Genomic DNA, 25,646 nt, shown 5'->3' with positions numbered 1-25,646 from the left:
GTGTATCGGAGAGCACCGAATTACGTAGGGATCCAAAGGGAACGGTGATGGACCTTAGGTACAGAAGAGACTGGAACAACACATTACGTCCACATGCTAACACCTTTCTATTGGTCTTTTTCACTGACGCACATGTACATTACAATGAGAGGTGAGGTACACGTACACACGTGGTTTCCGTTTTCAATTACGGAGTGGAATAGAGTGTGTCCCGACATGTCAGGCCAATAGATGTTCAATGTGGTGGCCATCATTTGCTGCACACAATTGCAATCTCTGGCGTAATGAATGTCGTACACGCCGCAGTACATCTGGTGTAATGTCGCCGCAGGCTGCCACAATACCTTGTTTCATATCCCCTGGGGTTGTAGGCAGATCACGGTACACGGTACACGGTACACCTCACAGAAAGAAGTCCAGAGGTGTAAGATCAGGAGAACGGGCTGGCCAATTTATGCGTCCTCCACGTCCTACGAAAAGCCCGTCGAACATCCTGTCAAGGGTCAGCCTGGTGTTAATTGCGGAATGTGCAGATGCACCATCATGCTGATACCACATACGTCGACGCGTTTCCAGTGGGACAGTAATGCTGTTACATTGCGGACCCATGCAAGGAAATTAAGGTGCACAAAACCTAGTTTGTCCTAAAGTTGTGCATTTGAATAACGCCATATTATCTGGAAATTTCTCCATTTCATCTTTGTACACATTGTCGGTCTCAATCAAATGTGGAAATATGTTTGGGAAACTATGAGAGTCTATGAGGTCTGATACTATATTTTCAACACTGGATTTGTGTACATTTCTTAGTTTAAATGTTTTACAGCATTGATATTGCTGCAAAATCGGTCAACTCTATTAATAGCACTTATTGGTTTTCAATTTATATTATTGATCTCTTAACTTATATTAATTGATATTTGGTTGGTGTTTGCCGTGTCTTCTGCGGTCTGTTTGTGTTCCAGTTCTCTGCGAGTTTGGGTGTGTGGGAGCGGCGCCACTTTCCGCTGCAGTGCACAGAAGCTGTGACGTGCCGTCTAATGGGAAGTGACTCCCGGTTGGGCCCCGGCGTTTAGGTGTTATTTGGACGGCTGGTCTGCTGATTCCGGCATTTTAAGTTAAGTCACCCTTTGCCCAGGTCACCCTGGCGTCACTGCTCATTTCATAAACTCGCATGTATAATCTAAAAAAAAAGTATTTTTAAATTTGCTTGCCAATGAATTGTATTAACTGTAACGTCTTACTTGTGTCGTAGTGAGGAGTGATTGTTGAGATGAGCTAGTAGGCAGTGCTTGCTGAGATGTGATACTGAAAAGTTCTTGTTGAGATGTGATAGTAGCGAGTCGGTGTGGAGAGATTGTAATGTCTAGAGTGCTTTTCATCAATATAAATTAAGGTAACAAACTACTTTTCTTTTCTTTCTCATTATTTCAATGTCCTGAATAATGCGTCATTACAGGTTCAGTCAACAAAGCATCTGGCTTGTGTTCTTGTATTAGAGTGTAATTCTGGTTTTCTTGAGTAATTATGGTATTTCTATTTTCTTTAATTAATTCAGTATAAATGATATTTAAAATTTCATGTGTTGTTGAAGAAGAACCGTGCCAGATGCGTACGTTGAGTCATACTTCCACACACAGAACAGTTACACTTGTGCTTTGGTTTCGTAGGTTTTATAATTGCTGGGGACTTAATTAATTAATTGTGTTAATGAAAATTTCCATTTCATTCTTTGTTGTTGTTCTATGCAGTCAGATTGCGTAATAATACTAGTCAGGGCCAACCGTTACGAGACTTCGTAACCGAACAGACAGCTACTGAAGCAAAAAATTAAAATTATTTGCATTTTTTTTAATTGAGCCCCCATGCAATATATATATATATATATATATATATATATATATATATATATATATATATATATATATATATATTTGGTGCCACATTCCACATTTCTTTAAATGACTTCGGATGTAATTTACTGTTTGTTAAGTAATTGTAATTTGCTGTTTGCCATGTTGGATGTGTGAAAGCTATTTGATCAATGTGGCCTAAACTAATTGTTAACTTATTTCTTGAATTGCTAGTCGTTGTGTTTAAGGTGTGACATTACAGAAGCCTTGACCTTCCATGTTAAGTGTACCCTTCATCCCCACTTCCTAAGTCACACAATCTTTCTCTGATAACTCCTGTCTTGTATCTAGCCACTTGCGCCACTGAACAGTACCTCTTACTGCTAATAAAACTACCCTTGAAGAAATGTAGATCATTCATAGAAAACTAGTGAGTTATTACAATTCATGTAACCTGTCAATAATCGTATTGCCTACTACTTTAACACAAAATCACATACTTGCTCTGATAACGCCTGGTTTCCGTCAAGTCCCGATCACCAAAATACAGCACCTCTTACCATACGTAAAACTACTGTTGGAATACCGTAGATCATACATAGAAAACGAGACAGTTATTACAACTCATGTGGAATTCCAGTAACTCTACCTACTAATTTGACACACTTGTATCTTATTTCTCTGATAACGCCTGGTTTTCATCAAGCCAAGAGCACCGCAGTACATGAGCTCTTACCGCACGTAAAACTACTGTTGGAATATTGTACACCATAGCAGAAAACTTGTGAGTTATTACAACTCACGCAACCTCTCAGTAAATCTGTTACCCACTTCTTTGACACAGATTACATTCTTTCTGTTATGCATGTAGCCACGAGCCTCACCATTGTAGTGAATTATTATAACTCACGCAGCATTTTATTAAACCTGTTATCTACTACTTTGGCACAGATGTATGTTCCTTGTCTGATAACGCCTGCCTTGCATCTAGGCACGATTGCCACCGTACAATATCTGTTACTGCACGCAAAAATACTCTTCGAACACAAGTATACAAAAGTTGTGAGCTATGTCAACTCAAGCAGCATTTCCGTAACCCTGTTACCTGCTAATTTGACATGGATCTACATTCCTTCTCCGATAACGCTGTCCTCTAGCCACGAGTCCCATCATACAGCACCATTTACCATACTAAAAACTAATGTTGTAATTCAAACGTAGAGAAGACGTAGGTTATTACAATTACCACATACTTTCAGTATATCTATTACCATATACTTTGACACAGGTGTACATTTGTTCTCTGACAATTCCAGCCCCGCGTGTAACCACGACCGCCGCCATACACTACTTCTTACCGCACGTAATACTACTGTTGAAACGTAGATGAAACTTAGAAAACTTGTGACCGATTACAAGTCATGCAGCATTTCAGTAAATCTGTAACCTGGTATTTTGACACAGATGTACATTCCTTCTCTGATAATGCTTGCCTTGCGTCCAGCCATGAGAGCTGCCATACAGTACCTCTTCTTACCTCACTGAATACTACTGTTGGAATACTGTAGATCAATCTTAGAAAATTTGCGTCTTATGATGGTTTACGTGGCCTTTAAATAAATCTGTTACCTATTATTTTGATACCGCTGTACTGCTTACCATATGCACTGTATATCTCTCCCTCTTGTTATATCGGGTGGAGACCGTACTATTTTCGTTATTTAACGTAAGTGCGAGGGAAAGTTCAACAGAACACCCACACCGCCAAGATTACACCCCCCACCCCCCCCACCCCCACCCCCACCCCACCACCGCCACCAACCACTCCATGCATCGCCGCGCGTGATTAGCCGAGCTGTCTCAGGCGCTGCAGTCATGGACTCTGCGGCTGGTCCCGGCGGAGGTTCGAGTCCTCCCTCGGGCATGGGTGTGTGTGTTTGTCCTTAGGATAATTTAGGTTAAGTAGTGTGTAAGCTTAGGGACTGATGACCTTAGCAGTTAAGTCCCATAAGATTTCACACACTCTCCATGCATCGGGCTCTCGAAGCGCTCCAGAGCCGGCTGCTGTGGCCGAGCGGTTCTAGCAGCTTCAGTCCGGAACCCCACTGCTGCTACGGTCGCAGGTTCGAATCCTGCCTCGGGCATGGATGTGTGTTATGTCCTTAGGTTAGTTAGGTTTAGGTAGTTCTAAGTCTAGGGGGCTGATGACCTCAGATGTTAAGTCCCATAGTGCTCAGAGCCATATGAACCATCTGAAGCGCTCAAGGAAACGACAATAACTTTACATTTAAACTTGGACGCATTGCTTGTATTTGCTATTGCATAAGTTGCTGTTTTAACTTGAAACCATTGACAGTAATATAGCATTACGACTCAGCCTTCGAATATATACTAATCGCAGTACGTGTTGGTTACAACCAGACAATATCAGTTACAAATGTTCTGTCTTTATTAATGATCGTTATTTCACTGACAATTTTTCTCCTGGCTTCCCGTTTTGGACACCAATCGAGGTGGCTCAGTGTTTAGCAAAATGGTTCAAATGGCTCTGAGCACTATGGGACTCAACTGCTGAGGTCATTAGTCCCCTAGAACTTAGAACTAGTTAAACCTAACTAACCTAGGGACATCACAAACATCCATGCCCGAGGCAGGATTCGAACCTGCGACCGTAGCGGTCTCGCGGTTCCAGACTGCAGCGCCAGAACCGCGCGGCCACTTCGGCCGGCTAGTGTTTAGCACACTGGTGTCACATTCGGGAGGAGGACGGTTCAAATTCGCGTTCAGCCATACTGATTTGGGTTTTCCGTGATTTTCCTAAATTGGCAACCGGAATAAAATAATAATTGGATCCTTTTACCGACCTCCCAATTCAGATGATACAGTTGCTTAGAGGTTCAAAGAAAACGAGTTTGATTTCAAACACGAACCCGACTCATACGATTATAGTTTGTTGTGACTTTAATTTATCCTAGATATGTTGGCGAAAATACATATTCAATTCCGGAGGTACGCATAAAACATCATCCGAAATTGTGCTAAACGCATTCTCTGAAAATTATTTCAAGCAGTTCATGAGCCCACGTGAATAGTAAACGGTTGTGAAAACACCCTTCACCTCTTAGCAACAAATAATCCTGAGTTAATAACGAGCATCAAAACGGATACAGGGATTAGTGAACACAGGGTTGTCGTAGCGGGACTGAATATTGTAACCCTCAAATCCTTAAAAAATAAAGGAAAAATGTAACTATTCAAGAAAAAAAACATAAAAATTCACTTGACGCCTTCCTTAGAGACAATCTCCACTCCTTCCAAATTAATAACATAAGTGTAGACCAGATGTGGCTTGAATTCAAAGAAATAATATCGGCGGCAATTGATAGATTTATACCAAATAAATTAACAAACGACGGAGCTGATCCTCCTTGGTACACAAAACGGGTCAGAACACTGTCGCAGAAACAACGAAACAAACATGCCAAATTTAAACAGACGCAAAATCCCCAAGATTGGCGATCTTTTACAGAAGCTCGAAATTTAGCGCGGACTTCAGTGCGAGATGCTTATAACAGTTTCCGCAACGAAACTTTGTCTCGAAACCCGGCTGAAAATCCAAAGAGATTCTGGTCGTATGTGAAGTTGTTAGCGGCAAGAAACATCAATGCCTTCTCTGCCCGATAGCAATGGAGATACTATCGACGACAGTGCTGCCAAAGCAGAGTTACTAAACACAGCCTTCCGAAATGCCTTTACAAAATAAGACGAAGTATATATTCCAGAATTCGAGTCTTCCGGGGTGGCCGAGCGGTTATAGGCGCTACAGTCTGGAACCGCGCGACCGCTACGGTCGCAGGTTCGAATCCTGCCTCGGGCATGGATGTGTGTGATGTCCTTAGGCTAGTTAGGTTTAAGTAGTTCTAAGTTCTAGGAGACTGATGGCATCAGAAGTTAAGTCTCATAGTGCTCAGAGCCAGCCAGAATTCGAAACAGGAACAGCTGCCAACATGAGTAACGTAGAAATAAATATCCTCGGAATAGTGAAGGAACGTAAATCACTTAACAAAAGCAAGTCTTCTGGTGTAGACTGTATACCAAATATGCAGAGTATGCTGATGCATTAGCTCAATACACAACAATCATAAACAACCGTTTGCTCTTCGAAAGATCCGTACCTACAGACTGGAAAGTTGCACAGGTCACACTAAATTTTCAAGACAGATAGTAGGAGTAATCCACTTAATTACATGCCCATATCATTAATGTCGATATGCAGCAGGATTCTGGAACATATATTGTGTTCGAACACTATGAATTACTTCGAAGAAAACGGTATACTGACACAGAGTCAAAATGGCTTTAGAAAACATCGTTCCTGTGAAACACAACTATCTCTTTATTCGCATGAAGTGTTGAGTGCTATTGACAAGGGATTTCAGATAGATTCCAAATTTCTGGATTTCCGGAAGGCTTTTGACACTGTCCATACAAGCAGCTTGTTGTGGAACTGCGTGCTTATGGAATATCGTCTCAGTTATGTGAGTTGATTTGTGACTTCCTTTCAGAGGGGTCACAGTTCATAGTAATTGACGTAAAGCCATCGAGTAAAACAGAAGTGATTTCTGGCGTTCTCCAACGTAGTGTTATAGACCCTTTCCTGTTCCTTATCTATACAGACGATTTGGGAGAAAATCTGAACAGCCGTCTTATGTTGTTTGCAGATGGCGCTGTCTTTTATCGACTAATAAAGTTATCAGAAGATCAGAACAAATTGCAAAACGATTTAGAAAAGGTATCTGAATGGTGCGAAAAGTGGCAGTTGACCCTAAATAACGAAAAGTGTGAGGTCATCCACATGAGTGTTAAAAGGAACTCGTTAAAATTCGGTTACACGATAAATCAGTCTAATCTAAAGGCCGTAAATTCAACTAAGTACCTAGGAATTACAGTTATGCACAACTTAAATTGGAAGGTGTTGTGTCTATTTCATACAGCCGAGACACAATGAGGTAGCTAGGTGCACGCTAAACTAACGCAGACGGGCGTGAAGTACTGGAACATGAGACTTATTAATGAATAAGAAGAAAAGTACGTAGCTGGAATAATATAGTTATCTTTATTCTCTTGTTGGAATACATCTCTCTTGAATATTAGTACGCTATTAGCACTGATACAATTGGCGCCTTGCTAGGTAGTAGCTATTGACTAAACTGAAGGCTATTCTATCTGTCTCTCGGCAAATGAGAGGAAAGCTTCGTACGTCTGGTCGCAAGCTATGTCGTCCGTACAACTGGGGCGAGGTCATGTCCGTGTCTTGTGACCTGCCATGTGGTGGCGCTAGGTTTGCGATTACACAGTGGCGACACGCGGGTCCGACATGTACTACAGGACCGCGGCCGATTTAAGTTACCACCTAGCAAGTGTGGTGTCTAGCGGTGACACCACATTCCTCCCCCGCAAATCGGCGAACGGTCGTGAGATAAGGCTTCCGCCCGCCGTGGGGAGGACCCCATGTTGACGCATGCGATGAGGCGGGGAGCCTAACAACAGGCGAGGCTGTGCCACCCGCACCCGGCCATTCGGTCCGAGGGGAGCTAGGAAACGCCTGCAAACCTAGTCCAGGGTGCACGTCAACATGGGGTGTATGCGCACGTAATGAGACAGGAGGGGCCGAAGGGTCGACCTCCATGTGGTCGGAGCACCCGACGGGCGAAGACGACATCTGGTCCGGAGCGGGCAAGAGGTCCATGGCGGAGGACGGCTGGTCACTGTTAGCTAAAGTGTCACTGGACGGGTGGGAATGAACTACATGAATGTCCATGGGCGAAGGTCCACGAGCCCGATTGTCCTGGGTTCGATTCCGGCGCGAAGCAAAAGGCCTGGAATTTGTGTGATTGTCTGATCTAAGCTTTTTCTGGCAAACACTTTGAACATGTCCTTTCTTTCGACAGTAAAAGCAAATAGCTTGGCGTGACGGGCAATTCTCACGCGAATGTCTAGTTGCACACCGCGGGCATGATTTCACTACAGTTGCTTGCTTACGCGGCGCACGTGTTTGCAAGGTAGGCTGCCGCTGCTGCGACGGGCACGAGGGCCGCCTAGCGTCCCGTGCAGCGGGCCCGGCGGGCCGGTGAATGTGACACACTGTTGGCGAAGTTTCAAATGATGCCTGAGCAAAGTCAAGTGTTTCTTGCCTATCCAATATGTCTATCACTTGTTGAAGGGAGGGATTTACTAGTTTCAAAATCTGTTCCCGTATTCGAACATCAGAAACGTTCTGTGCTATTGCATCACGCACCATAGTGTCTGAATAAGGAAGTCCACATTCGCATTCAAAGGCACACTCCCTAGTAAGTCCTTGCAATGTTGCAACCCACTCCCTATTAGTCTGACCGGCCGTACGTTTTGTACGAAAGAACGTATACCGTTTTGCAACTACATTTACTGTTTCTTTGAAATAGGCATCTAAAGCAGACAAAATTTCTTCGTAGGACAGAGTTGCTACGTCGCGTCGGGGAAACAATTTCACTATCACACGGTAGGTAGACACACCGACACAAGAAAGCAAAAACGGCTGCCGCTCATTACCTTGAATTCTGTAGGCTGCTAGATGGAAGGCAAATTGTCGGGACCACTCAGTCCACGACTCTTCGGCCGCCACGTATGGCCGAAAGGGAGGTGCAACAGCGTTTTGTGGCAGCGGTAGCGAAGAAACGGCGGCTGCCGCATCGGTTTGCAGCGCACGTTGACCCTGGACGAGCTGTCCAAGGGCTTCCAATAACGCCTGCGTCTGCTGATTCTGCAAGCGAAAAAATTCGGACAGTATATCTGGAGATTGTGGCGAAGCCATGACACAAGCAAATCAGAGCAAAGTACAATCAATTTATGCAACGTGGGCGCGGCACCACTCCTCGGCGCCAAATAATGTTGTGTCTATTTCATACAGCCGAGACACAATGAGGTAGCTAGGTGCACGCTAAACTAACGCAGACGGGCGTGAAGTACTGGAACATGAGACTTATTAATGAATAAGAAGAAAAGTACGTAGCTGGAATAATATAGTTATCTTTATTCTCTTGTTGGAATACATCTCTCTTGAATATTAGTACGCTATTAGCACTGATACAATTGGCGCCTTGCTAGGTAGTAGCTATTGACTAAACTGAAGGCTATTCTATCTGTCTCTCGGCAAATGAGAGGAAAGCTTCGTACGTCTGGTCGCAAGCTATGTCGTCCGTACAACTGGGGCGAGGTCATGTCCGTGTCTTGTGACCTGCCATGTGGTGGCGCTAGGTTTGCGATTACACAGTGGCGACACGCGGGTCCGACATGTACTACAGGACCGCGGCCGATTTAAGTTACCACCTAGCAAGTGTGGTGTCTAGCGGTGACACCACAGAAGGTACACATAGAAAATGTTGTGGGGAAGGCTAACCAAAGACTGCGTTTTATTGGCAGGACGCTTAGAAAATGTAACAGACAGAGACTGCTTAACTACGCCTGTCCGTCCTCTTTTAGAATACTGCTGCATGGTGTCGGATCCTTACCAGGTAGGACTGACGGAGTACATCGAAAAAGTTCAAAGAAGGGCAGCACGTTTTTTATTATCGCAAAATATGGGAGAGAGTTTCACTGAAATGATACAGGATTTGGGCTGGACATTATTAAAAGGGAGGCGTTTTTCCTTGCGAAGGAATCTTCTCACGAAATCCTATCACCACCTTTCTCCTCCAAATGTGAAAATATTTTGCTGACACCGACCTACATAGGCAGAAACTATCACACGATAAAATAAGGGAAATCAGAGTTCGTACGGAAATATATAGGTGTTCACTCTTTCCGCGATATACGGAATTGGAATAATAGAAAATTGGAAGGTGGTTCCAAGAACCTTCTGCCAGGTACTTAAATGTGATTTGCAGAGTATCCAAATAGATGTAGATGTAGATGTGCAATTGTATCACTGTGCCAAGAGCACAGAGAATAAAGTGACACCTCAAGTCTGCTCTGTCCGACCTCATCCATGACAGTTGTGGAGAGCAGCGAGCTATCTTGGGTTGACCTTTTTGAAGTACTACACACCCTTCCGATAACTTAACTGAACTGCAAGGGAAAAGTTTTCCAGCGATGAAGTCCAGTATTTTCTGAGACAGGTAAAAGCGACGTCGTCATCACAGGAGATCTTAACTGCATTTTAACGGTAATAGATTCAAAAGGCACAACACGCTTCTGTGGTACCCTGCAAAATATCATTGGAGGTCTGAACACAAAAAGATGTAGTTGAACGGTTTGCCATTACACGTATTCAGTATACGCATGTCTCAGCACTAGCAGCATCAAGGTTTGACATCGCAACGGGTGTAACTGTTCAAGATTACTACGTAATCGATGTCAGATTTTCCGACCTTCACACTGTATAAGTAATTATTAAAGCAATACGTCTACCTCGATCAGAAGTAAATGATACATGATTTTGGAAGTTAAACTGTAACCTTCTCTACAAAACATGAGTAAATATGGAGTTCCCTACTAGTTACAAATCGTAGGTTAAACGTTTCTTCGGTAACGTGACTGAATGGTGGGAGAACCTCGTAGAATTACACTACTGGCCATTAAAATTGCTACACCAAGAAAAAATGCAGATGATAAATGGGTATTCATTGGACAAATATATTATACTAGAACTAACATGTGATTCCATTTTCACACAATTTCGGTGCATAGATCCTGAGGAATCAGTACCCAGAACAACCACTTCTGGCCATAATAACGGCCTCGATACGCTTGGGCATTGAGTCAAACAGAGCTTGAATGGCGTGTAGAGGTACAGCTGCCCAACAGCTACAACACGATACCACAATTAATCAAGAGTAGTGACTAGCGTATTGTGACGAGCCAGTTGCTCGGCCACCATTGATCAGACGTTTTCAATTGGTGAGAGATCTGGAGAATGTGCTGGCCAGGGCAGCAGTCGAAAATTTTCTGTATCCAGAAAGCCCCGTACAGGACCTTCAACATGCGATTGTGCATTATCCTGCTGAAATGTAGGGTTTCGGAGGGATCGAATGAAGGTTAGGGCCACGGGTCGTAACACATCTGAAATGTAACGTCCACTGTTCAAAGTGCCGTCAATGCGAACAAGAGGTGACCGAGACGTGTAACCAATGGCACCCCATACCGTCACGTCGGGTGATACGCCAGTATGGTGATGATGAATACACGCTTCCAATGTGCGTTCACCGCGATGTCGCCAAACACGGATGCGTGTCTGTGATGCAGCATCAAGGGTACCCGCAGCCATGGTCTCCGAGCTGATAGTCAATGCTGCTGCAAACGTCGTCGAACTGTTCGTGCAGATGGTTGTGGTCTTGCAAACGTCCGCATCTGTTGACTCAGGAATCGAGACGTGGCTGCACGATCCATTACAGCCATGCGAATAAGATGCCTGTCATCTCGGCTGCTAGTGATACGAGGCCGTTGGGATCCAGCACGGCGTTCCGTATTACCCTCCTGAACCCACCGATTCCATATTCTGCTAACAGTCGTTGGATCTCGACCAACGCGAGCAGCAATGTCGCGATACGATAAACCGCAATCGCGATAGGCTCCAATCCGACCTTTACCAAAGTCTGAAACGTGATGGTACACATTTCTCCTCCTTACACGATGCATCATCAAACAACGTTTCACCAGGCAACGTTGGTCAACTGTTTGTGTATGAGAAATCGGTTGGAAACTTTCCTCATGTCAGCACGTTGTAGGTGTCGCCACCGGCGCCGACCTTGCGTGAATGCTCTGAAAAGCTAATCATTTGCATATCACAGCATCTTCTTCCTGTCTGTTAAATTTAGCGCCTGTAGCAGGTCATCTTCGTGGTGTAGCAATTTTAATGGCCAGTAGTGTATTTACAACTTTCGCCTACAGATTTAATGAAACCAGGAGAAATAACATCAAGTATTAGTATCGCATCACTCGTGAACTGCAAACAAAAATGGACAATGAGGAAGACCGAGCAAGCGATTTAAAAAAAAAAGAAAAAAAACATTAAAAAGAAAATTTAGGGACTACAGGAAAGTGAACTAGAAGGGAAAATTATGACATGCAAGGATTATGGGAATGTTCCACATGAGAACTGGAGTATTTATCACCTAACCAGAGAATGAAAAAGGTGCAAACATGTGTTAGTAGCATACTGTCTACAGATGGGAATGGATATATTAGTCTGGAAGGGATCAAAGAACCTTTCCAAGGACTGTATAGAGCATAACCATCTGATCCTCTAAAAACAGCACAGCTACAACAAAACTGGACGTCACATCTAACAAACGAAAATATCACTACGTTGTCAGAACCAATATCTGAGGAAGAAATTCAAGATGTTGTCAAATGGAGTCCATGAGAAGATGGTTTTCCCTAAGATTTTTACAAACTTTTCTTGTTAGTTATTAAAAAATAATTCGTGGAAATTGGGGAAGAGAAACAGGGATTCAGATACCTGTACTCCGAAAAAGAACCCGGAATTATCGTCATTGTTCGTAACAGAAGGATCCCACGAAAAATAAGGGATTTCAGTTCGATAATGTTGTTGTGTGCACACTCGAAAATATGATTGCTGCTGCCATAGCGACAAGATTAGAGAAACCCCTTCCAAACATCACCGGGCCGGACAGACGTGTAGAGTACCTACCAAAAGTATTATAGATGGAATTCGCTCCTTAAGAGATACGAGCTTCTATTCGACGAAGCATCAGGAACAACCTCTAAGGCAATTTATCATCGATTTAGACAATGTCTTCGATAAAGTCAGTTATCAGTACGTAAGGGGTGTGCTACAGCATTTCAGATTTCCACAAGCAACAATAGATTTACTGTTACCCAACCAATACCATATGTTTTCAAAGGTGCAAATCGACAGATATTTCATAGAGCCATTCCCAGGCCAACGTTCTATTTGCTATTATTGTCCCTTTTCTGGTTCAACTGGCTCTGAGCACTATAGGACTTAACATCTGTGGTCATCAGTCCCCTAGAACTTAGAACTACTTAAACCTAACTAACCGAAGGACAGCACACAACACCCAGGACGTCTTTCCTCAATCCATTTAGAAAGTGGTTGGATTCCCTTACTTCGTCTTCTTTGTGGTTCGAAATTTCAATGTTCGGTTTTTCGGTAATCTCTCTTCTGCTACTTCTCATTACTTTCATCTCTCTTCGGTTGACTCTCAATATACACTTAGTACTCGTTAAACTGTTTATCCCAGCCAACAGTTCCTACAGTTCCCTTTGAATGTCACTCAGAATAACGAACTCATCTGCAACTCTCATTACTGACGTTCTTTCACCCTGAATTCTAATCGAATAACGAATGAGATCGTCCTACAAGAAACAGGAGAGAAGAAACGACTCCAAAAAGTACTAGACCAACACAAACCAAAACTCAAGGACACTTACTTAATTAGTAATGACAATTTTTACAAAATATTTTCGAGGAAAATCATTAAGGAATAACATGAGGGGACGACTGTGTATATGTAAATGTTCTTCACACATACATTTGAAGAGGACTGCAGAAGAGAGGGAGTTGTAGCTGCAGAGACCAGGTTTTTGCCTTTTGAAGCAACAAGAATTTTAATTCAACTCTTGAAACTTATTTTTATTTCCGTCCTTGCTTGTTCAATAAATAGTTTCAACACAAGGAGTAAAAAACTATATCCATGTCTTACATCCGTTTTAATCCGAGCACTTCGTTCTTGATCTTCCATTCTTCCCTGGCGGTATTCCTCGAGATATCCAGATGTGAGACTAATCCAGAATGTGGATCCTGTTTTTATTTCCAGTGAGAACTCAACTGTTTTCTTTTCCCACACAACCTGTGCATCATTATCGATAGAATAGCCTTGATACTTCACAGCTGTGTACCACCGCAGAATCACATAGGCTTTCTAAGTCAGGATACGTCACTTACATTGCCACACAGGTACGGATTTTTTTTTTTTTTTTTTTTTTTTTTTTTTTTTTTTTTTTTTTTTTTTTTGTAATCTCTTGCAGGCGCTCCGCAACGAGACGGGCATGGACTCCTTCATGTTCGACTTCGGCGAGACCAGCTACCTGCCGCAGGCGCCACAGCTCTCACCGCTGGAGAGGGCGCCCGTGGTCTACACCGACGCGTACGCCAAGGCAGTGGCCCAGTTCGGTCCCATGGCGAGGCTGCGCTCCGGCGTCGAGAGCCAGCGCCTGCCCAAATTCTTCCACATGGACGCGGTGGACACGGCGTGGAGCGCGCAGAACGGCCTGAAGACGCTGCTGCCCAAGCTGCTGGAGGTGAGCCTGCAGGGCTACCCCTTCGTGATGCCGGAGAGGGTGGGCGGCAGCGCCAAGACGGGCGTCATCGCCACTCGCGAGCTGTACATCCGCTGGCTGGAGGCCAGCGCCTTCATGCCCGCCGTCCACTTCCGCACCGTGCCCTGGGACTACGAGAACGAGGTGCGTCCCGTGCTCGTGTGTCTGTAAAAGCCACTTCTAAAGTAAACATCGCTTCGCAGCGTTGATACAATGCGTGACGTACACAGAATCGACAGATTAAGCCAATCTATATATAGTAACACTGTAAGGTATGCTGTACTGAAAACTTGTATGAGTTCAGTCTCAGCAGGGCGGCTCACGGCTGTGACTTGTGACTACTTTTACAGTCGGTGGAGCTCGCACGCAACCTGACGGCTTTGCGCGCTCAGTACGGTCCGAATATCGTCGAGCTGATGAAGCAGGCAGTGGAGGACGGCACTCCGGTCAACCGGCCCATCTGGTGGCTCGACCCGACAGACTACACCGCTCTCAAGATCAGCAACGGTATGACCACCAGCTTTCTCTCACGTGATCTATTTTTAGAATCATTCCGTTCTAGTTCTAATCTTTCGGTTACGATTTCTCTGACGACTAACATTCGACGTATGCTTCTTTCATTAACTAACATGTTACTGAGGCAATCTCACACTTGAAATTGTGTGGTCTAAAGTTATGTTAAATGTCCTCAGAGGCGCCAGTGCCTGTGTCTGTGGCTACACTGCTGTTCATCATTTCTCATTTTTATTGTGTCCAAAGGAATATGCATACAAAATCCACCCAGGTCCTGATGACTTTGTTTGGGGAAACTTCCCAGTATAATTTCAAATCTACACAAACACTAAGCATGCATTACAACTCCACAGACCATTACTCACATTCTCGTGAGGTCACATGTCTCTTGCGCAGACGTCGCATTTCGTGATCCACTTGGAAATTACTCTTTCCACTCAGTTTCTTCAAGAGAGACTTTGCTTTCAAAGCCTGAAGCCATATATGAGCAGCTATTTGGTGGTAGTCTTTCCTACATTTACATTAATAATGTAATTAGAAACTGGAAATCAGGTAATTATTGAGGAATTAAATTAGATAAATACACTAATCTAAGGGGGTCTGTTTTGACCTACTTGTCGAATCACGCAGTATTGAGTTTTTGGAGCATTTGGAAGTGGATCATGTCCAGGATTGAATTGCATGCTAATGTGATGGCAAGCACACTCGTTCTCATGGTTCTGCTTATCACCTCTCCCATCTGAAATGTAATTCTGGGTTATCATGCACCATTCCTCGGAGCCTAGCAGCAACTGGAGTAGGTAATTTCCATACCACGGATAAGCTGCTGTCAAAACAAAGTCACAAACGGCTGCCTTTGGACTGTGGCTGCGACTGAGAAGCGTGGACTGCTGATGAATAATCGTCACGCACCTTGCTCAGTGTTGAATCACGGTTCAGCTCTATCCCAGATCCAGCTCACTTCCATTCATCATGTATGAGGGCAAAGGGGGGGGGGGGGATATCCCATTCTCCCGGTATTTTCCGGAAAGGCACAGCAGTGTTACTCCTGGAGTGCAGAAAGGCACCCAGATATGGTCTCAATAGAACATGTGTGCAACGAAGTCGAAAGTCAACTTTGTCCCTGTGTCAATATTCAGGATGTGCAGGCTCAGTTGCAACAGATGTGATCCAGTTTGTCTCAGGAGAACCAACTGAATCGGTGAATGCATTTGTGCCACCCAGGGTGCAATGTCATACTGACTAGTGGGATGACACTGCCAGTTCTTTACAAATTTTAGTGACTTTTCTAATCACTAAAATAACATCACATATGCTCTTAAACCATGATGTTGCACGTGATTCACTTTTTTTCTCAGGCTGTCTATGTATACAATTAAAACTTAAAATTTGATTACTTAAGAATAAATTTATGACATGGTGGGTGCTACTTTTTTTTCTTCTTGTTGTTTGGCAGTGTGTCAACAGAATACAGTTTTAAAATTTCAGTACATAAGAATAAAGTTATGACCTTCCACTGTAAATATTCACAACTGTTGAAAACAGTAATTAACAACAAAGTAATTAAACAGGTGCCATATTTTAAATATGTGTGGTGTGAGACACAGGTTACGTTTTTGACAATCATATAGATGAAAATTTGCAGAAATTCAGTGCAAAATTTTGGAACACTGAACAAAATATTTAAATATAAAATCCCCTAAAAAATACAAGAATTACACTTGATACGACTATGGCGATCTCGTTAATGTTGCACTGAAGTGAGAGTTGGAGAAAGAAGAACAAAGATGACAGTAAAGTACAAGAAGCAGAGATGTGCTCCCTGAGGGGAGTAGAGGGGAGCGCAAGAAGAGACCTAACACGGAATGAACCTGTCAGACGACTGGGGCGTGCCATGTGCTGACGCTTTGTTTCCCTCCCGTGCAGAGTACCTGCTGGGCGACGACCTGCTGGTGGTGCCGGTGACGTATCGTACGGCCACGAGGCGCGACATCTACCTGCCCAAGGGCTACTGGCGGGACGAGGTGGACCCCGAGCACCCCACCATACGGGGCCCCACCTGGCTCTACGCCTACCCTGCGCCACTCAGCACTCTGCCCTACTTCACCAGGGTCAGCTCCTAGCTTGCACTGACTGAAATCTAGCGCAGTTTCTATGAAGGCTGGCACGACCTTATATTAATGTACCAGTGACACCGTGTTTACAAGAACATGTAAGACAGCTTCTGGATATAAAAAAAATTCATTTAACGTGACTTGTTCCTTCTGTATTGTAGAAGAATTCTGTTTTTGTAATGCGTGAAAGGTGGTGCATGCGAATTACTAATTCACATCTGTTTTAAAAAAATGGTAAAAAAAATTAAATTGAAAACTAAAAAACAAAGCCATGTTTACATACGAATGTGTAATGTGAATGTAAAATGACTCGTTCAACATTATTACGATTAATCGTACAAAAGATCCATGGTACATGAAACTAATTAACTAACTGTACAAGATACCATTGTAACCTAGTTCAGGCTTCCACTTGTTCTATGCTGGTGGTACTTTGAATAAATTGGATAATACTCTTGCAGAGAATTGCTGTTCTGCGAACTACAATTCATGCACAAAGGTCGCGATAGAGATCATTTACAAACGACAATATACTTTCATGTTTGTGTAAGGTAGGGTGAATAACAGAGCCAAATTCGGCTATATCTATTGTGTTAGTGTAACATTTCTGCCTTTAGCAGCCATCATATTTAGGTCCAACACCTTATCCTCAGAGCAGGACCATGCATTTATATCAGCAAAGGAACACATTTATATCAAAACATGACCTTAGCTCCACAATTGAGGACAGGTATCAGCTATTGAATTAAAAGGGCTTGATAACAATAAGAAATCAGTCATTGTGTTTATATCGATCATTGATAGTATGGACACTTTTTTCAATAAACTACCAGAATTTCTAGGGGAAACCTGAACTACAAAAGACAATATTACCTCATGTGGAGGCGTAAATATAAACACAAATATGGTAGACGAAACTAATAGGACACTTATAAATAACCTTCGGACTTTTGGCATGCCCCTTTTCGTTAATAGAGCAGCCGTGGTTGCTACAAACGCTTCATCAGTAATCGACCATGTGTCCACAAATGTGAACAGGGAAAACTGTGACATAGCTGTAAATGATCATGGCCTTTCGTACAATTTGTGTTAAATAACAACAAAATTGGATATGAAAAGAAAATATCTGAAGTACAGACCTACAAAAGGCATCTATCACAAATTGAAAAAAAAGAGACTTTTCAAGAGAAGTAGCAAACGAAAGATAGGATGAAATATATAAAGAAACTAACGTAAATGCGAAATTCCTCTTGTCCTCAACATTATGTAAATCGGACTTTTATAAGAAATTTCCAAAATTCGTATCAACGTGCCACAAAAACAACTGGACAACAGCTGGAATTAGGAAGTTCTCCTGAATACATCTCCAAGACAATGAGTCATAATGAACCAGTGTCACTAAATTTCTACCATAGGTTTTAAAATATTTATAACAAGTCACTTTATGACGTTATTGTCTGTGTTAATTTTCCTATGATTTTTGTCAATCATTACAGCAAAAACAAAAAAAAAACACTTTTAATTTCGGTCTTGACGGACCTACAGTTTATCCAAGGTTAAACAACCCACAAAGAACAATTACAGCCTGTTGTACCCCCTATTTTTGTTGTTACTGCGGAAGTGCTTTTCCTGTCTACAGCGGACAAACTCAACAATCAATTATACAAGGTAAACACAAATAAAAGCGATAGATTCCACGGATGGATTCCTAACTGGAAATTGACGAAAGAGGGGTCTATGAACATGTGTCTGGAAATGTGTGGTGTGCATGTAATGACAACAAATCGTCCCAGTACATTGTACAGAGCTGCATCCCATTCATATCAAAAGAGATGTCTAAAGTGGCCTCCATGGGATGGAATGCACGCATCTCCATGTCTCATGGTTGATTTCTGCACTGTTTCACACGTTCCAGCCTCTCTCTCAATAGTGTCACAGGTGTCGTGAACACGTTGTTGAAGTGTCTACACACCAGGGACTGGCTCAGTGTACTGCCGATGGCCCCAGGGGTGAAAATCAAGGGGGTGACACAGCAGGCCATGCAACAGGGCCTCCACATGCTATCCAAGGTCGGAGAAGATGATGTTGAGGTGTTGGCAAACTGTAACGTGGAAGTTGGGTGAGCTCTGTCCTGCGAAAGACCACATAACCTGTTGTACTGCCAAAGGCACCTTCTCAAGCAACCCAGAATAAGTATTCTGCAGGAAGTCCAGGTATGTTCCTCTGTTGCAGCATTGTGGAACAGTAACAGGTCCAAGTACATGGCCTCCAAAAATACTAGCCCATAATAAATGCTGAACTGATGCTGATGATACGCCTCAGCCATTCCCCAAGGATTGTCTGTAGCCTGCAGGTGACGATTATGCAGATTGATGATGCCAGTTCTAGTAAAGGCTGCTTCGTCAAGAAAGATGACTGTTGAAATAAATACCATAATTTTGATGGTTTAGTGCAAAAATCATAGACAAAATCCTTCCTGAAGAGGAAAATACGCTGCAGATAATCCTTGCACTTGTAGCAGGTGGTAGGGATAGTAGCGATGATACACACAATCGTACTTTGGCACACGCCATGTAGGAGTGCCACTTGCCTGAAGCTTGTGCTTGTGTGATGTGATTGGTGTCCGTGAGCGTACCTGTTTCGGTATAGCCGTGATACCTTTCGATCATTTACACCTGCTTGGCCATACGCAAAAACATTTTCGGCTTGTTCCCGACGTGGATATTGGACCATTCTGCTGCTTACAGTACGCTGCGTCAGTCACGCAGCCAGTAACACTCAAGAAACACACGGCATGTGTCATTTGTCAATGCCATCTACTCTGGCAATAATGCATCTCTGGATACATCGCCATAGGGCCCTTTTTCCTCCATTTCCGTTGCTGCACCTTGCAGTTTCATAATTGTTCACCCTACATTTGGAATTCAGTGAAAAGAACAAGTCTTGCACTCGTTTGTCTTCTATGGTGACAGATTATTTTTATTATGAGCGTTGCACTGGTGCTGTTTGTGTCAGACCTGGGATGCATCAGACACAACTATCAAATTATTACTACAAAAAAGCCATTATTAACTATACAGTATACAATGCAGAGGATAAAATCAAAGAACTCTGGGATGTCACTAAACAGGGAACAGTGAGAGACAAACAGACACATAATAACACACTGATAAGGGAGAGGACAAAAGTAACAATTGATCCATAACACCTAGAAAACTACGTGAACGAATATTTTTCAAATTTTTCGGCGAAATTTCAACCAAATTTCTCTAAAACATGATGGATATCCAGCACATAGCTCGCGTGCGGTTGAAGCGGTATTGAATAGCATATTTCATGACAGGTGGATTGGTCGTCGAAACCATACCATGGCCCACACGATCACCGGATCTGACGTCCCTGGATTTCTTTCTGTGGGGAAAGTTGAAAGATATTTGCTATCATGATTCACCGACAACACCTGACAACATGCGTCAGCGCATTGTCAATGCACATGCGAGCATTACGGAAGACGAACTACTCGCTGTTGAGAGCAATGTCGTTACTTGTATTGCCAAATGCATTGAGGTTGACGGACATCATTTTGAACATTTATTGCATTAATATGGTATTTACAGGTAATCACGCTCTAACAGCATGCGGTCTCAGAAATGATACATTCACAATGGTACATGTATCACATTGGAACAAACAAAATAAAATGTTCAAACATACCTATGTTCAGTATTTTAATTTAAAAAACCTACCTGTTACCAACTGTTCGTCTAAAATTGTGAGATATATTAGTAGTGGAGCTACAGGGGTGCCACCCCACATTCCAATTTTGCCAAATTTATTCATGATGGCGACGGTGACGTCATCCAAGATGGCGGCATGTAGACTAGGCAACAGCACATGACGTCATCCAGGATGGCGGCTTTATGCGGGATAATAATTCAATTGGGCTATGACCACTAACCTAAGCCTCCAGAAAAAATGGCGGGAAGTTTGAATTTTGGCGGGAAAATAGGTCATTTGGGCTACGTCCACTAACCTAAGCCTCCAGAAGAAATTGGAGACAAATTCTAATTCCAACAAGATAATTCATGCCAAACCCTACTTTTCTTTATTATTGTTCATTATTATTCATTATCATTCATTATCATTCATTATAATTTATTATCATTTATTATTATTAATTATTATTGTTATTATTATTTATTATTATTGGCCTACCTCCACTAGAAAATTCGCTCCAAATTCAAATTCCAGCATGATAATGGTTGCAAAACCGTACTTGTCTTTATTATTATTTATTATTATTCATTATCATTCATCATTTATTATTATTATTATTATTAGCCTACCTCCACTAGAAAATTGCGCCAAATTCAAATTCCAACATGATAATGTGATGATGATTACAGTACACAAACCTGTGTCGGCGATGTCTTCACAGGCCTTAAACACTCTGGTCGGGTATTCATTATTGGGGATATTGACTGAGGCGTGTCGCTGATAAAAGTTGTATAATGACTAGAGAAGATGAGTTTGTATGCTATCGTGAGAGGGTACAGCTTGATGACATAGATAAATAGACTAGATTTTTTAATATGGAAATTTATGCAATCTGTAGATAGTGATATTGGACCGCTAGTGAAAAGAGTTTAGAGCCGAAAAATAGGTCCAAATCGAGCGCTGGCAGAAAGTTGGGGCAATGGTAATAATATTTAATTCATGTTGGAGGTGGTAAATATGGATCAGGCTTTGAATATTGGTGTGAGTGTGGTATGTGCTTGATGGTCCGTATTTCGGGATGTGTGTGTGTGTGTGTGTAAAATTAATTTTACTGCTGAAAGTCCGAGAAAGATGAGTTGATTGGTGTTTAGATAGAGGCTACATTTGTAATTCGAAATGAGGGGATGAGAATGGTAAATTGATTTATGGACATGGTTTGTGGGCTGATATATGAGCGACAAGATAGGGTTGAGGACGTTTGCGTATGTTGATGGTGGGATGGGTCTGATGTTAGGTGCGGTGGGAGGAGTAAATTAGATCTTATTTTAAAAAATGTTGTAAAGTAAGTACACTCCTGGAAATTGAAATAAGAACACCGTGAATTCATTGTCCCAGGAAGGGGAAACTTCATTGACACATTCCTAGGGTCAGATACATCACATGATCACACTGACAGAACCACAGGCACATAGACACAGGCAACAGAGCATGCACAATGTCGGCACTAGTACAGTGTATATCCACCTTTCGCAGCAATGCAGGCTGCTATTCTCCCATGGAGACGATCGTAGAGATGCTGGATGTAGTCCTGTGGAACGGCTTGCCATGCCATTTCCACCTGGCGCCTCAGTTGGACCAGCGTTCGTGCTGGACGTGCAGACCGCGTGAGACGACGCTTCAACCAGTCCCAAACATGCTCAATGGGGGACAGATCCGGAGATCTTGCTGGCCAGGGTAGTTGACTTACACCTTCTAGAGCACGTTGGGTGGCACGGGATACATGCGGACGTGCATTGTCCTGTTGGAACAGCAAGTTCCCTTGCCGGTCTAGGAATGGTAGAACGATGGGTTCGATGACGGTTTGGATGTACCGTGCACTATTCAGTGTCCCCTCGACGATCACCAGTGGTATACGGCCAGTGTAGGAGATCGCTCCCCACACCATGATGCCGGGTGCTGGCCCTGTGTGCCTCGGTCGTATGCAGTCCTGATTGTGGCGCTCACCTGCACGGCGCCAAACACGCATACGACCATCATTGGCACCAAGGCAGAAGCGACTCTCATCGCTGAAGACGACACGTCTCCATTCGTCCCTCCATTCACGCCTGTCGCGACACCACTGGAGGCGGGCTGCACGATGTTGGGGCGCGAGCGGAAGACGGCTTAACGGTGTGCGGGACCGTAGCCCAGCTTCATGGAGACGGTTGCGAATGGTCCTCGCCGATACCCCAGGAGCAACAGTGTCCCTAATTTGCTGGGAAGTGGCGGTGCGGTCCCCTACGGCACTGCGTAGGATCCTACGGTCTTGGCGTGCATCCGTGCGTCGCTGCGGTCTGGTCCCAGGTCGACGGGCACGTGCACCTTCCGCCGACCACTGGCGACAACATCGATGTACTGTGGAGACCTCACGCCCCACGTGTTGAGCAATTCGGCGGTACGTCCACCCGGCCTCCCGCATGCCCACTATACGCCCTCGCTCAAAGTCCGTCAACTGCACATACGGTTCACGTCCACGCTGTCGCGGCATGCTACCAGTGTTAAAGACTGCGATGGAGCTCCGTATGCCACGGCAAACTGGCTGACACTGACGGCGGCGGTGCACAAATGCTGCGCAGCTAGCGCCATTCGACGGCCAACACCGCGGTTCCTGGTGTGTCCGCTGTGCCGTGCGCGTGATCATTGCTTGTACAGCCCTCTCGCAGTGTCCGGAGCAAGTATGGTGGGTCTGACACACCGGTGTCAATGTGTTCTTTTTTCCATTTCCAGGAGTGTATAATATTGAGAAGGTCGTAGATGGCTGGTCACGCGACGAGGAGAGAGCAGGGATCTGTAGTTATGATTAGTTAAAGGGCTGTGTAATGTCATGTCAGGAGCAATGCACAGTGTGTCATAGGCGGTAAAGACATGTGCTGCTGCTATGATGTGTCTAGCGTATGGAGGCTGCGCTTTGGAATTATGCTACGTTGACATAAAGTTGACTTTCATCCGTGTTCGATGGTCGCGGCTCGGGGTTGTGACGGATCGCGGTCCTGGACGGACGTCTATGTGTGCTTTGACAGCTGAAGAGCGCGTCGACCGCGCCAACTCACGCATACGGAAGCCGAGCAGGGGCTGTGGGCGGTCTGTAACCAGACGGATGCTTGACTTCACGATCCTGTGAACAGGGTGCGGTGGGGAGTACCTGCGCACGTCTGCTGAGTTATTTTGCGAGCGTATCTGCAGGCTCTGCTATGCGTTATTTGGAAAGTTTACGAGTACTGAGCGTATCTACACATCAGTGTGAAGAATTGTTTAGTAGCAGTTTGTTATTGTGTGTACTGAAATTATGAGTTGGATGCGTGTCTGTAGGCTGTGCAACATGGCCCAGGGCACATCTGGGTGGTTGTTTTGTGATAGTATGATAGATATACTGTATGGTTAAATAAATTGTTTGAAAAAATAAATAGAGTACTGTCAATCATTACACGCCCCTGCAGCGCAGATCAGAGTGATTGGTCTTCTGTCACCATCTCGGTTGCAGGCAAGTAGTAAGTGTTTTCGCCACGGCGTTAATCGTGTGTGTAAACGAGCTATGGGCTATTCTGACAATAGACGTGAAGGCAGGTCCAGACCTGAGACGCCGGCGGTATGCTGAACTTGGGTGGAGGCTCTGGACCCCCCCCCCCCCCCCCCCGCTCCCGCCGACCGCACGCGCGCGCGGCCTGCCCTTGGAGCGTAATCTAAGGCGCATAGGCGATATCAGTTTCTCCGGTGTTAGGTGCGAATTCGACTGTGTTGAGGTCATGTTTGGGGGAGGCCGAGCAGAGACTTTTGGTCGGTTTGGCAGCTGGTGGTGTTTGGGCGCGTCTGTTGCACTATTTTGCGAGCATGTCTGTGCAATGTGCGGTGCTTTATTTGGAGAGTTTAAGAGTACAGAGCTCGTCTGCTGATATTGTGTACTGCATTATTTAAGAGCTGTTTGCTATTGTGTGGTGAAATTAGGAGTTATTTACGTGTTTGTAGCCTGTGTCAGATGACCACAGTCGGATCAGTGTGGCTGTTTTGTGACAAATATACTTCACGACTAAATAAAAGGGGTTGAAATAAATAGAGTGCAGTCCTTCCTTACTTCCCCGAGCAGCACAGCGCAGTCTGAGCGGTTTTTGCGCAATAACGACAATCTGGTCAGAGTGGGAGTGAGTAGACAAATAACTGGACAAATTTATCTGTAGAGGAGTTACAGGTCTGGAATGGAATGAATATCTTGATGGGTGTGGTTGTGTTGCCAAGTGTAGTGCACTATTGGAGTTCAGAACCTGCCTTAGGTCAGCCTTACATATCGAAACCTATGAGAAGCAAAAGTTTCAAAAAGTTATGTGAAACTATTGACATATTCTGATGTCGGGGGGGGGGGGGGGGGGGGTCCTGTGTACTAAGTCAGCAGGACCGTGGACTGAGTGGCGAATACAGAGGGTTGTGATGCTGTCTATCTCTAGTTGTTTAAATTAAGACAGGTGTATGATTTTGAAAAGTTGATAATTATGGAGCAGGGTATTTTAGATGGATTATTATTTAGAGAAATTAAGAGTTGTTCGGTTCTATGGGCGTGAATGTTTTGAATTATTTATGTGTGCTTCACATGTCTGTAGGCTGTGCAGTGACTCTTTTGATGGTTTACAATTAGCAAGCATGTGTGTAGAGCATTATACATGAGTTATATAAGAGTAGTTTGCAGGTCTGTATGCTATGGGGGAATGTGAGAGAATGTGTTCTGTGATACATATACTCTGTCCCTAAATAAATTGCTCCCAAATAAATACACTCCTTCCTCCTTCCATCAGCCTAGTGCGGGCTGAGTCATTTTACCAACCGCCAGCACGAAGTGGTGGTGGTGGTAGATCTCATCTTCAGCAATTTTCTTACGTTGGTGGCGAAGATGCAAGGGAGCTTTGTTTACTGGCAGATTTCACACTTGGCGCCTGATCCTAGGAAGAAGTGGCGGTCGGGTGGATGAGGTTAGTACAAGTGCCCTTTCTTTACGAGCCATTTTCTTAGGTTGGTAGCGAAAGCGCAAGTGACGTTTCTTTACTGACAGAATTCAAACTCGGCGAGGGTTCCTAGGAAGAGGTGA

General features: G+C 43.9%; 2 protein-coding genes across 3 annotated transcripts in view; both read left to right on the top strand.

Annotated features, from left to right (window-relative positions):
• The window catches only part of LOC126260238 (myogenesis-regulating glycosidase-like), a 557,090-nt gene that overhangs the window by 155,493 nt on the left and 375,951 nt on the right, over positions 1-25,646 (top strand). The window lies entirely within an intron of this gene.
• LOC126260289 (myogenesis-regulating glycosidase-like) lies at positions 13,923-16,828 on the top strand. Its single transcript, XM_049957613.1, has 3 exons — positions 13,923-14,336; positions 14,543-14,699; positions 16,632-16,828. Exons 1-3 carry the CDS (start codon positions 13,923-13,925, stop codon positions 16,826-16,828), a joined length of 768 nt encoding a protein of 255 aa, XP_049813570.1.

The sequence above is a fragment of the Schistocerca nitens genome, chromosome 5 (genome assembly GCF_023898315.1).
Source record: "Schistocerca nitens isolate TAMUIC-IGC-003100 chromosome 5, iqSchNite1.1, whole genome shotgun sequence".
NCBI classification, from domain to species: Eukaryota; Metazoa; Arthropoda; class Insecta; order Orthoptera; family Acrididae; genus Schistocerca; species Schistocerca nitens.
The sequence above is the reverse complement of the archived record's forward strand: the minus strand, read 5'-3'. Positions and strand labels throughout refer to the sequence as shown.

Bases quoted from the DNA above. Each gene is read 5' to 3' on its own strand.
- LOC126260289 (XM_049957613.1), top strand. From the start codon at position 13,923: ATGGACTCCTTCATGTTCGACTTCGGCGAGACCAGCTACCTGCCGCAG. The intron at 14,337-14,542 runs GTGCGTCCCGTG...CTACTTTTACAG, and splicing joins CCTGGGACTACGAGAACGAG to TCGGTGGAGCTCGCACGCAA. The intron at 14,700-16,631 runs GTATGACCACCA...CCTCCCGTGCAG, and splicing joins CGCTCTCAAGATCAGCAACG to AGTACCTGCTGGGCGACGAC.